Source organism: Eubalaena glacialis, chromosome 2 (assembly GCF_028564815.1).
Source record: "Eubalaena glacialis isolate mEubGla1 chromosome 2, mEubGla1.1.hap2.+ XY, whole genome shotgun sequence".
In the NCBI taxonomy this organism is placed as follows: Eukaryota; Metazoa; Chordata; class Mammalia; order Artiodactyla; family Balaenidae; genus Eubalaena; species Eubalaena glacialis.
In genome coordinates, this window is record NC_083717.1 from 116,428,320 (window position 1) to 116,442,121 (window position 13,802).

General features: G+C 39.6%; 1 protein-coding gene across 2 annotated transcripts in view; it reads right to left on the reverse strand.

The window, feature by feature from the left end:
- The window catches only part of FMN1 (formin 1), a 414,086-nt gene that overhangs the window by 194,575 nt on the left and 205,709 nt on the right, over positions 1-13,802 (reverse strand). For both annotated transcript variants that reach the window (XM_061180550.1, XM_061180551.1), the window contains one exon: positions 13,024-13,174. In XM_061180550.1, coding sequence (XP_061036533.1) covers positions 13,024-13,174 — 151 coding nt within the window. The remainder of the gene's footprint in view (positions 1-13,023; positions 13,175-13,802) is intronic.

The window sequence follows — 13,802 nt, forward strand, 5'->3', positions numbered from 1 at the left end:
TTCATTCCATGACAAGCCTGGTCATATCTTTTGCCCATCTTTCTATTGGAAGGTAACCATTTTATTACTGACTGGTAAGAATTCTACATATATTTTGGGTAGTAATTCTTCTTCAGTTAAATATGTTACAAATGTCTTCTCCAAGCTTGTGGCTTATCTTTTCATACTCTTTGTGGTACCTTTTGAGGAGCAAGAGTTTTAAAAATTTTAATGTAATTTTATTTAATGTACTTATTTCTTATTTGATATGCTTTTTGTGTCTTTTCCGTGTGAGGTTAAAAAATATGCTCCTATATTCTTTTTTTTTAAAAAACTATTAACTTTTTCCTTTCTCATTTATGTGCTTGATACATCTGGAATTGATCTTTATTCATGACATGAGGGAGGGAATCTACTTTCTTTTGGAGAGAGATATATATATTTTTTTTTTCCAATTTTTAAAGTACTTTTCTTTAATAGTCATTTTTGCCCACTGATCTGAGAGACCACATTTGTCATATATTAGTTTCCAGATATGCATGGATCTGCCTCTGAACCCTCAATTCTTTCCATTGATCTTTGTTTTTTCTGTGTCAATTATTACCACACTATAGCTACCTTACTGCCTATTGCTTTATTTTTCTTGATATGAGGTAGAATAAGCATCTTACCTGGTTTTTCTTTGTCAGAATTTTAAAATCTTTTTGAATTTTATGTTTATTATTCCCTTGCTTTTTAAAAAACAGTTTGCCACAAATGCATGATTCCATAAAATTCTTTGGCTTTTTATGTTTTTAACTTCAGGTCAATGGAACCATTTGTCTGTGACTTGCTTTTTTCACTAAGCATCATGTGTAAGGTTATTTCTGAAACTCTGCTCTTCTATACAAATTTTTAGAATAAGCTTGTCAAATTCCAAATAATCCTACTTAGATTTTGATTGGAATTACTTTGAAACTAGAAATCAATTTGGGGCTAACTGACATCTTTATAATATTGGTCTTCCTATTCATGAAAAGACTATGTCTCTCCTTTTATTTACGTCTACTTCAATACTTTCGCTATAATAATTTTTTATTCATTGCTGGATTCTATTTACTAATACTCTGTTTAGGATCGCCACATCTATATGAGAGAAACTGACCTGTAACTTTTCTTTCACTTCCTGTCCTTGTCTGGTAGTGCTATCAAGACTATATTCTAGCTTTGAGCGTAACATTCTCTATTCTCTCAAGTATTTTGTGTAAGAAGAAAATGCTTGTTGTAATAAAACCATCTGGGCCTGGAACTTTCTTCATAAGATTTTAAACTATGGACCCAATTTCCTTAATATTTATAGAACATTCCAGTGTTCTATTTCTTCTTGACTCTGTTTTGGTAATTTATATTTTTCAAGAAAGTTTTAAATTTTATGTTATTTTCATTTATTGCCAAAAGTTTGGTCATGGTATTCTCTTATCTTATACATTTCTATCACATCTATAGTTACATTCACTTTTACTTTCCTATTATCTTTATTTATGTTTGTTTGTTTTGCTCAATCCTGCCTAAAGTTACAGAATTTTGGTTTCAAAGAATAAACTTTTGACTTTATCAATCTTCTATATTGTATTAAATTTTTTTAAAAAATTTCCATTCTCATCTTAAAATGCATTAGGTTGAACCATATGAAATTCTAAATATTTGATAACATTTGACCTGCAAAAATGGCTTTTCCGGGCTTCCCTGGTGGCGCAGTGGTTGAGAATCTGCCTGCCAATGCAGGGGACACGGGTTCGAGCCCTGGTCTGGGAAGATCCCACATGCCGCAGAGCAGCTGGGCCCGTGAGCCACAATTACTGAGCCTGCGCGTCTGGAGCCTGTGCTCCGCAACAAGAGAGGCCGCGACAGTGAGAGGCCCGCGCACCGCAATGAAGAGTGGCCCCCGCTTGCCACAACTAGAGAAAGCCCTCACACAGAAATGAAGACCCAACACAGCCATAAATAAATAAATAAATTAATTAAATTAAATTAAGTATAAATTTTTTTTTTTTAAATGGCGTTTCCTGTTGTTCAACCTAATTTTTCCTTCTAATTTCTTTGGTTTGTTTTTCTTTTTCTAGCTGTTAATTTTGGATGCTTTATTTTTTACCTTTTTTTCTAATATAAACACTCATGACCATACATTTTAGTGATATCCTTTGAGTCTTAATAACCAGTATTGTTTGAATTATACGGGTTTTCTGAACCCCATTATAACTTCTTTCTTGATCCGTGAGTTATTTGCAGGTGTGAATGTAAATGTTAAAAGGCAAGGAGGTTTTTGTTATTGACATATTTAAATTATCTTTTTGTTATTGATAAATTATTTCTAACTTAATTTCATTTTGGCCAGAGGATGGTCTGTACGAAAAATGGCTTGAAATTTGTTGAGGTTTTCAGGACCTTGTTTTTCTTAGGTCTTTCAATATTGCTCGACTCTTAAAATTAATCCATTCATTATGTTGTTGAAAATAAACTATAAGTCGATTCAATCTTATTATTAATATAGAAACCAACCTAAAATATCACACTTTAAAGAGCATCATCATCACCTAAATCAGTGATTCTAGACATGGTTATATTTATTTTTTTATAGCCTATCATGTTCTAAAAGGATTTAAGGAAGCACCTTTATGTTGCCTCCCAACGGCCGCCATACTTAAAAATTGTTCTACCAACATAGATTACTATGAAAGCCAAATAAAAATAGTACTAGAAAACGCTGACAACTTTTATCATCTTTTTGTTGTACTGCATGGTTTTCTCTTGGCACACCTTGAGGACGTTCATCTCTGAGCATCTAGCTTAAATTCATTTGTTTTAATTACACAGCTGTGTCCCAATGGGACACAGACAGACAAATGAGAGGGTGAGATGGATCTCTGCTAGCCCTCTGGAGGTTCAGGAGTCATCCCTGCATGAGAGATGAAGCTTCTGGTTGGAATCCAACCTCCTGTTCTCTTTTAGGGGTGACACTAGGGGATTTTTCATTGTCCTTATTCCTACTCCTGATGGTCATGATGATGGTGGCGATAGTGTGGTTGAACCAGCAAATATTTATGCATCAGACACGCAGCTAAACACTTCACAGATTATTTTAATTCTCACAATCACCCTTTGAAATACGTACTATTATTATTCTCACTTTACAGATGAGGGAGTGGTACGGAGGAGCCTTAGAAAGATGAAGGGACTTACCCCATGGATAAAGTGATGACTCAAAAGAAAAAGCCAGGCCTGTGTGGTTGGTTTCCAGAAAGCCCTGCTGAACCACGATGCGACCACCTTCCATACTTAGACTAGTCGTGACTCTTGGTGCCCTGGGTGTGCTGGAGGAAGCAGCTGATTGGAAGCCTTGAAACTGGCTTCCTGGTGGCTCTGAGGCAAACACACACCAAGATCTTAGCCAATTGGTGTGAACTCCCTGTGCTGGCCTGTGAGTCTTACTTTCTTTTCCACGTACCTTCAGCCTCAGAAGCTCATCCCTTCCACTGGTGGCAACTGAACAGCTGTGTCCTACAGAGCTGAACTGTTCAGATACCTCCACATCCCAAGAGCATAAGTAATACACAACAAAAACATCACATGGCCCAGTTTCTCCAATGCCTTACTAAATCATTCTAAACATCTCGTATGCTTTAGGCATTTTGCTGCTTTTCTGAACTACATTCTTCCCTAAGCAACCATCTCAGTGTCTCATTCTTTCCATTAGTAAGATGATTATAGTACAGAGTGAACTATTTATAATGAGGCCCAGCTCAGGCACTGTGGCTTTCAGTTGGCTTCATTTTAAAGCCATCTTTCTTTGTTAATTAATGTACCTTACCCAATGTTGTAAGTAACACTCATTTATGTTCCTGAATTGAGCAGGGAGGAAAAGAACCACACCCAGAGTGAAAGATCCAAGGTCTTCAGAATCGGTAGGAATGCCATAACAACTTGAAAGCAAAATTTAAAAGTTAGTTTTTGTGTTTGTTGTAAACTAAGGAAGTTGTACAAGAGAGTCTACAAGACAGTCAAAAGTGATGGGATAATTAAGTCCTGAATTAACCCCCTGGTCCTTGCAGCTCTATATTATTTTTAAAGACCACCCCCCCCCACCTCCTAGGACATTTTGCACATGCAAAATGTCTAATGTGACTAATAAGGTACCTAGCATAAAAGTTAATGAATGAAAATGAAAACACTAAAACTCAGGTTATTTAGTAACCAGGGCCTGGAGCCAGATCCCAATTAAACCACTCTGGTGGTGAAGGAAGGGATGAAAATGCCCAATAGGTTCCATCTGGCTGCTCCTGTGGGTCAATCTAGAGCCTCACGGCCCTTTCAAATTAGCCTCCCCACCTTCTCCTCTCCCTTACGATTGAGGGGCTAAGGGCAGTCCTCCTCACAGGGCACTGGGGAAGTCCATGTAAAGGGCTTGGCCGCGAAGGAATCCAGCTGCAAGCAAGCACCACTCCCCAGCTCTTCCCAGCCCAATCCCTTTTGTCATTCATTTCTCTGGAGGGCCCCTAACCCTCCAATCCCATTTGTACCCCACTGAGGAGATCTGATAATGGTCCTGGCAGAGCTGTGGCTTTTCAAAACTTCTGGCAGGGGCCTCGCTGACCCATAACTTGCCTACACACATGACTTCTTCTCATACTGTCTTTGTAAATTGACCATGGCTAACCTTGCTGCCCTAATCAGATCAATCAGAATAACATTTCTTTAGCTGCTGCACGCTGGCAGCCTCCTGGGCTGAGGCGTGACTCTGAGTCAGGCTCAGATACTGAAGGTGGATTTTGGAGTTTCCAACGGTCTCAGGTTTCCTTAGCTTTTATCACAGTTGGTGAGCTTTGTCGGCCCGTGTTTACAGCCATGCAAATTAGCCTCAGCTGGAGAGAAACCAGGTCAGGCCTAAAGGAAATCAAGCTCTGGGCCAAAAGGTACTTTATCAAAAATTGTTAAGTGTAGCCATAGTACTGGGGGCAAGTCAGACTGTCCTAGGAAACACGTGGACGGCTGTGTCTGGTGAAACCTGAACTCTTGGCTTGGCCTCTGGACCCTGGAAACGCTATGGAGAGATGGAGGGGAGAGTGCCACACCAGCAGAAGGGGGCTGGCCAACTCGGCCATTGGCTGCTGCCGCCAAAGACATTTTCTGTTAAGCAGAGACAAGTGTGACGAGGGAAATATTGCATCTTTGGGGGAAGAAACATTGTGTTTGTGAGGCTGGTTTGCAGTATATCCCACATTACTCATTGACGAAGCAAGGTCCAAATCTGAGGTTGCACTCTACTCACACACTCGCATACACTCAGTTTTAAGATGCGTGTGTGAAGGTGTCCACGTACAGATATGATCTGATACTTTGCATCTGGAAAGCATCTTTAGAAACATCCACTCCAGAGGCCATGACAGTTACAGAAACTAAGGCCAGAGAGGTTACGTGACTGGACACACAACTGCTAACTAGTTACCTTCAAGACCAGACCTCTGGCGCCTTTCCATTGCAGTTTTCCCCATCAGATTCCAGCCCTTCAATACCCCAGTACATAGAGAAACTTGGCTTATTTTAAAATAATCCTCCAATACGTTTATGTCTCTTAAGATTAGGGGATTATTAAAATCCTAACAATTGCTCCCTGAGCTCCCACATACCTGTGACTCATACACCGTGGTGCTGATGGTGTCAGGCAGTCTGATCTATGGGTCTGAGCGCAGAGATGTTGGTTCAGGTGTGACGCCCCTGTCTATCTGCCCTCTAATAAATAAGACAAAAGTTGGTGGATCTTGAGTGTTCCCATTTGCAAAGTAGAAGTGATGACCATATCCTTGGAATTCATCTAATTAAAGTTTACCTTTTGACAGATGAGAGACCTGAGACCCAGAGAATTTAAAGAACTTGCCCAGGATTCAACAGTTGGCTAAGGTCAGAGCCATAAGTAGAAACCAGGTCTACAGACACTGAAGCCAGAGCTCTTTTCACTAAACAATGACCAGGAAATAAAATTCAGACTTCTCCAAGTGAATATAAAGTCAGGACTTGTAGTTAAATTCAGACCAACAGACCATTTGTCAAGTGATTAAGAACACAGATTCTGGGGCTGTTGCTGGATTCATCTCCTTGCTCTGCCACTTAAGAGCTGTGCGATGCTGGGCAAGTTACATAACCCCTCTGAGTTCCAGCTTCCTCATCTACAAAATGGCAATCATCATAGAACCATCTCACTGGGTTCTTGTGACGACTGGATAAATTAATACATGCTAGGCACTTAGCCAAAAAACGCTCACCTAGCATTAACCATTATTATTGCTATTGAAAGCTTGTTGTCATCTTCACTTGAAAGATTCTACATAAATACAAGGTTATTAAGACTTCTGTTCGTGTTAAGCACATACCTGTGGACGCACGTGCACGTGTATGGGGCTGTTTTGATCTTTGTGTATATTGGAGATGTGTGCACTCTGCAAGGCATTTATGAGTTCATTTTGGAAGCACCCATGTGACCTGGGTTTGTGACTTAAATACACATATAAGATCTTTGGTCATTCTTGTTATTTCCTCACATACTTCTAGCTTAAAACTGGAGGCCAGAGAAGTCACTGCCACCACCAAGGTCCCCGCACTGGCACTCAGCCTCAAACCACTGTCTAGCTCTGGCCAGTCACGGTCTTAGAAAACGTCCTGTATTAAGCATAAATGAATGAGGTCCAGGAAAATATAGGTGAGATTTCCAAAACTTTACTCAACTAGGAGTAAAGAATAAAATATGTAAAAAAAATCCCAAATATTTAGAATGGTTGTCTCATAGGATATCTTGTAATATCTAATCAAACTTCTTTATTTTCCAATTAGAGAACCCCAAATCTATATTCCAGTACATCTTCCCTCCCTTTAGATATGGACAATTAAAAAAAAACTGTGTGTGTGTGTGTGTGTGGTGGGGAGGTGATTCCAGAATCAGTCCCAAAGGGGCTAAGTCCAATACTTCATAAATTTTTATATTGCAGTCATTCATTCTAAGCACTGGAACTATGCCTACTAATGATTTCTATTCTACTAATACCTACAAGCCTTTCTAATATTCCTTTGGCTCCCAATACTTTGAGTGGATAATTTGCTGTGAAATTTGGCCCAATGGTCCACAATAAAGAGATTTTACAAGACGGAAGAGGATACTCGAGGGGTAGTTACACTCTTGTAGGCTCCATTGCTCCGGCTCTAGGACAGAGGCTAATTTAGCTCTGCAGAGCTCAGCATTCGAAGGTGTCCTCTTGCGGTGCGGGTAGGAACTGAGCACCGTACGATCCTGTAGCTGGCTTGAGGTACAAGTCCAGATTAAGTTACTGTTTAACAGCCAACAAGAGAAACATAGTCTAACTCCAAGAATAATATTCAGATTCAACATTCTGAAAGAATCATTGATATCCATACTTGACAAGTTCTAATGACCTTTTTTAAAAAAAATAAGTAAATAAAGTAAAAGTACAACTTAACTTTTTGGGCTGTCTTATTTCCACATAAAATTTACAAGGCAGAATTTCTGTAAGTTGGTACTTGTCATGGAGTAGAAGCTCCCGTTCGCTTTCAGTAGATTTGGCCAGTCAGGGGCCTTTAAAACCAAAGAACAGGAAAGCCCAGATCATTCCAGATATCACTCAAGGAATCTGGACATAGCACCAATGACCTCAAGGTCATATATTGGTGCAAACAACACACGGGCAAGTGATTTCACTCACTGCCATAGATGATAACCCCTAACCTCACTGCTCATTTTTCAAACACATGAGTAATAGAAAGGGCTTGGCAAATGCATTCCCATTCCTGGGGGAAAAAAAATAATGCACATACCTTACCAGGGCAGCCCAGAGAAATTATCTTTGTACACAAAAGCTGAAATTATATAAAGTTGGAAGGCAACAGATTATGAAAACCGTATAAATTTATGTTCTCCTTCCACTCATCTCCCCCTCCCCACTAAACTGAGACACCAAGTCTGGGATTTGAGAGTTACAGCTACGATCCTGGCCAAAGTGACCCAATTACAACTGAAAGCTTTTGGCTCCAGGAAGTTTCAATAGACCAGTGTCTGCGGGACCATCACCACCCCTCCCTACCCCCACTCCCACCAAGTGCTTAGGGAATAGCCATTATGTCATTAATTCTTAAGAAATATCTATTAAAAAGGCCAAGGGAGTGGAGTAATTTTATGTATCTTACAGAGGAGGGAACAAGCACGGACATTATTCATAATTTCAAGAGAGGAAGAATATTGGCAGGTCATGCTGATTTTCTGAACCTTGTCAGGCAAGTTTAGGAAGCAATTGGAAAGTTTATCGGAGTGGCTACTTCTCTGACAGGCACCAGGACAAAGAATGTCAGACAGATTCTGTCTGATGAAGGCGGATTTCTGGCTCCTTGTCAAGGCGCTGACCTACCTTTCCCTGGAACAAATGTAACTTAGAGATAGTAGAAATATGGGCATATTGACAGTGAAAACTCTTATTTTACAGTGCAGAAAGACTATATAAACCCATGTAAGATGAACTACTAGATGTCTGTATATGCTGTTAAAGGAGCTGAAAAACAGGAATGGTCTAGAGATGACCATTTGCAAATAGTTTCAGGAAGGGACACACTCATGTCTGAAGACCCTCAAAAAGCTTGTGGGAATAAGCGATGTTCAAGAATTTCTTTGCAAAGCTTTCATGTTTGTTCATAAACTAAGAGATTAATACATAGTTCTAGAGAATACTTCAAGTACTTTCACAATCATGATTTCATTTTATCCTTGTAATGACCCTGTAAAGGGTTGTTATTCCCTATTTGGTAGAGAAAGAATCTGCGTGGAAAAGTTAAACGACTTGCCCTGAAGGTTATCAGAGAGCAAAAAAAATAGGAGATAGTACTCAGTGTTGCTCATACAGACAAGAGCTGATGTTTTGAGCTCTGGTTCTCAATTTGGTGAATGTTATGTCTGTGGTGGCAGAGTGGTCTCATGCCACAAATGAAGATGGCACAGGCCTGAGTATGCAATACGAATTTGTCATAGTTAGTATTTAACTTATAGCTAATATTTAAAATGATTGATGGGGGTCAAAGGAAAACAGCTCCAAATCTACATATTGTTTCATATTATTTCGTAGTTGGAGTTATACATAGTATCTTTTTATTCAAAGATTTGGATTCCTACTGGAAGATCCTGAAGAAGACTTTGGATAATTTCCCAACGTAGGACGTATTTTGGATTTGCACAAGTGTAGCTGGATTTTGCTGATGATTCTAAGAATGGCTACTCTCATTTATAAATGTTAAAATCAATCTTCCCAGTAAAAGCTGTTACCAACATTAAGTGCAGCAAATTACTGTTTAAATTCAGGGGAAGTGAAGACATATGCTGAGGCTCTTCTACATCCTCTCAAGTGTCCGTCATTATCAATGTCTTCCTAGCTAAAAGCGTACAAACCCTAGAAGTCATCTTCATCTTTCTAGGTCTCGTTTCTCATGTGCCACATGAGGGCACTGAATTAGATGATAAGGAAGGTTCCTTCTAATTCTTAGACTATATCGTACTAGAAAACAGGATCCCAGCCCAGTTTAAGAAGATAATGTATCTGTTTGCTTTAAATCAGTGCCAGTGATGGGAACTTTAAATGCTGTTATAGAAGATGAAACTAGAAACTCGTATCTGAGTTCAGCAGAACTGTAACAATTCCGACAGTTCTGAACTAGGAATGTGGGATGTGCAGAGGGACGCAGACCAGCTCCACTTAAGAGATGCTCACGTCTGTCTCAATGCTGGCAGAGTCCCTGCAGCCAAGATTCAGAATGCTGGATTTTTAAATCTCTGACATATACTCCACTTCAGTCACCATAAAAAGATCTATCTGGCAAGTGTTTCCTGGTCACCTTGTATGGGGACCATTCTGTGGTTAGGCTAACAAAGCTGGCCTCCAGTGCTGAAACTCCTCAGTTGTTCACAATCACTAAAATTCACTTTCATCTTCATTCTCAGAGAAAAGAAAATAAACATCTGACTTTCAGAAGAGACCAAGGGATCCATCTTGATGTCGGAAATCTGGCCATGGGCACAGAGGGAAGGCGCATAGGAGGCAGGTTCAGAGTTTTCTGGCATTGACTCAATTCGTTTTTTTTCTTTAAAACTTAGACTCTCAGCTCTAAGGTAGGACACAAGCTCACTGCAAACTCCAAGCACCCTCAAGACTGCTACCCTTAAAGAAAAAAAATAGAGACTACACGTGTGCACAGAGTCTTTGGGGGTAACAGCAACCTCACTGTTCAGAAAGATTAAAGAGTTTGAATAAAGGATATTTCCCCCCTCAGATGGAAAAACAAACACACCAAGTACTAACTGCCTTAGTGAAAATCCTTTGTTGAAGAGGCAAATAATTATGAGATAAGAAATAAGAATAAACTACCAAATGCTTTGATGTTTTAAAAACAAATACTTCAATGTTTTAAAAATGCTCATTCACCAAAACAGAAATAATTAGCTTTATGAGTAAATAACATGTAACCAAGCATCCAGAGAGAGAGACACAAGGAGTAATAGCAATTTTAAAAGAAAAAGAGGGCTTCCCTGGTGGCGCAGTGGTTGAGAATCTGCCTGCCAATGCAGGGGACACGGGTTCGAGCCCTGGTCTGGGAAGATCCCACATGCCGCGGAGCGACTAGGCCCATGAGCCACAATTGCTGAGCCTGCGCGTCTGGAGCCTGTGCTCTGCAACAAGAGAGGCCGCGATAGTGAGAGGCCCGCGCACCGCGATGAAGAGTGGCCCCCGCTTGCCGCAACTGGAGAAAGCCCTCGCACAGAAACGAAGACCTAACACAGTCATAAATAAATAAATAAATAAATAATTTTTTAAAAAAATAAAAGAAAAAGAGAACGAAAGTAAGTTTAATATGCTATTGGGTAAGAAAACATTCAGAGGATTTCCTTGATGGTCAGAGAAGGCTTCCTGGAAGAGGCAAAATGAGGCCACTTTTGGAATACAGAGATCCTGCTTTTGCCTTTTGTATAGAAACAATTAGTCTTCTGTTCCTATAGATGGCATTTAAAAAGCCAGCTGGTCAGCAAAACGCCCTTATTTCCATCTCATAGGAATCTAACTGCACATGAATATATTCTATAGTCTATCAGTTTACTTCTTGCCGTAACTCAGTTGTTTCATGCGATACGTCCTCTTAAAAGATTTGCTCTGATATTTAATCATTATTGGGATCACATTTTTCAATCAGGAAAACACAATTCCAATGAACTTGTGAAAAACCTTGACCATGATTTTCATGTATAATTTAAGTCAGTGGGCAAACCTGATTTGATTAACAGAAAACTGCATCCGGACTTTTGCCATTTCCCCCCCCAAAAGGCACAGCTCATTTCACAATCATGTTACTTGAGATATGAACCAATGGATGAACCTCACTATATAATTTAAGAATGAAGAGTTGATGAAACTATCATTCAATATTACACACCTTTCAAAACACTTCTTCAAACCCTCTTAGATTTGAATTTCACAACATCCTGGTGGGTCAGGTAGACTCAGATATTGTTAATCTTGTTTTATAGAGAAGAGAAAATATGGCCGGGAGAAGTGAGATGACCAGCCCAGGATCACATCGCAAATCAACAGCAGAACCAAGTACTATACAGTTGACCCTTGAACAACTAGGGGTTAATGTGCATATAGCTTAGAGTCAGCTTCTGTATCCGGGGTTCCTCAGCATCCGCGGATTCAATCAATCATGGGCTGTTTCGTACTGTAGTGTTTACTATTGAAAAATATCTGCATATAAGTGGACCCGTGCAGTTCGAACCCATGTTGTTCAAGGGCCAACTGTTTTTCCCTAATACCATCTATGCTATTATCACAACACTAATGCAGAGAAATAGCAGCGGTGGCAGCAACAGTAGCAAAATGAGAGCCGCAATTACTTGCTGAGGTTTGACTGGGTGCCAGGCACTACGGTAGCACATATATATATATGATGTCATCTGATCATTACTTAGAGCAATAGGGATAGATGTCATCTCACGTGACACTGAGGGGACCAAGGCAGAGGGAAGGAACTTTGACTTGGGGCACGCAGCCAGTGCATGGCACCGTGGCGACTCACCTCCACATCTGTCTGATTGCTTGTGAATCCTGACCTTGTCCTCTGATGGCTGGCTGGTGGCCTCGGATTTCTAGCCCTCAAGTCTGCTCAGAGGTCACCTTCTCAATGAGGACCACCTTGAACACGCCATTCAAACCTGTAGCCCATCCCTCCCGAACCCCGAAAAAGTAGATCCCCCTTACTCTGCTCTACCACATGATTTGATTTGTTGTTTCTGATGTTTATTGTTAATAGAAGCTCCTTGTTTCTGATGTTTATTGTTAATAGAAGCTCCAGAGGGCAAAGATCTGTTTCCTCGTTTGTTTGCTTTTTTTCACCAACATACCCCAGGTGCTCAGACAGTGCTATCCACGAGAACTTTTTGTAACGATGGAAATGTTTTATATCTGTGCTATATTGTAGCCACTAGCCAGAAGAATAAAACTGAAAAGTGGCTGGTGCCACTGAAGAACTGAATTTTTAATTTTATCACAAATAGTCACATGTGGCTAAGGGCTACCCGACTGGATAGCATGGGCCTAAAACAAAACCTAGCACAGACTCCCAATAAGTATTTGTTCAATGAATGAAGTTATAAATAAGTGAAGAAGACATTTTCCATATAGCCTACAGACTACTTTTCACTAAATTTTATGTATTTTTTTCAAGAGAATTAGTGGCTGAAAAAAGTCCAGATGAAGAGAACAGTCTGAAAATTTAGACAGCATGACCAAAATAGCAAGCACAGATTTCTCCAACTATTGGCTCCTTTCTGTCATCTGTGACTCAAAACCTTTCAAAACATTTTTTGAAAACAGAGGGAAAGCAAACCAGCAGCACGTAATAAATTCCCATGTATGAAAAAAAAAATATATATATATATATATAATTACAAAGATTACTATAGTCAGTCAGTACCTTTTTGATCTTGTTTTTTTTCTCATAGGACTCTGACAGAGGTTTCTTCTTCTGCTGAGGTGTGTCTTTGGAGAATAAATACTCAAATTCGCTAGTATCCCGAATATCAGGTTCTTCTAAGGAATCCCATAAGGTTGGTGTAGAATTTTGGCTTAAAAGAGAAAATGGCAAGTTAAACTTAAGAAACAAAAGCGAATAGAATACAGTGAAATCCTTAATTCATTTTTTTAACTCCTTAAAAAACTCTAATAACGCTTGAAGAAAAGCTTTTTACGATTACAGATTTTTTTAAGTCAAAATATACTAAGTATTAAAGCAAACACACATTTCCTAAACAGAATGGTCCTTAGATATAGCCAAAGAGAGAGAACCAAAGAAACCCCGTGGGATCAGAACTCCTGGGATTCAGATTGTTGAGGCAGGGAAACTGCCCCTCCCTCGTTTTGTGTCATTTCCATGACGGGTAGAAATGGGCATCGTATAAAGATTGAAACAATAACCAATTCTGAGACGTTCATAGGATAATTCTTAAATAGAATGAAAATGGAGTGCTTAGGTGAAGATGTGCCCTCTTTTGAATTTTTATCTATTCGTTTTAAATACGGTTCTCAGGTTTAGCTCGGGTTAACTCAGCATAGGACCCATATACGTGAACAGGTTGTGCTCATTTAGAAATACTTGATTTTATAATACACCACCCAACAACAGGATTAACAATAAAAACAAAGCAAAACCCCTACTGCACCAGCCCCCGCAGAGATTTCAGCAAAAGCAGCCAT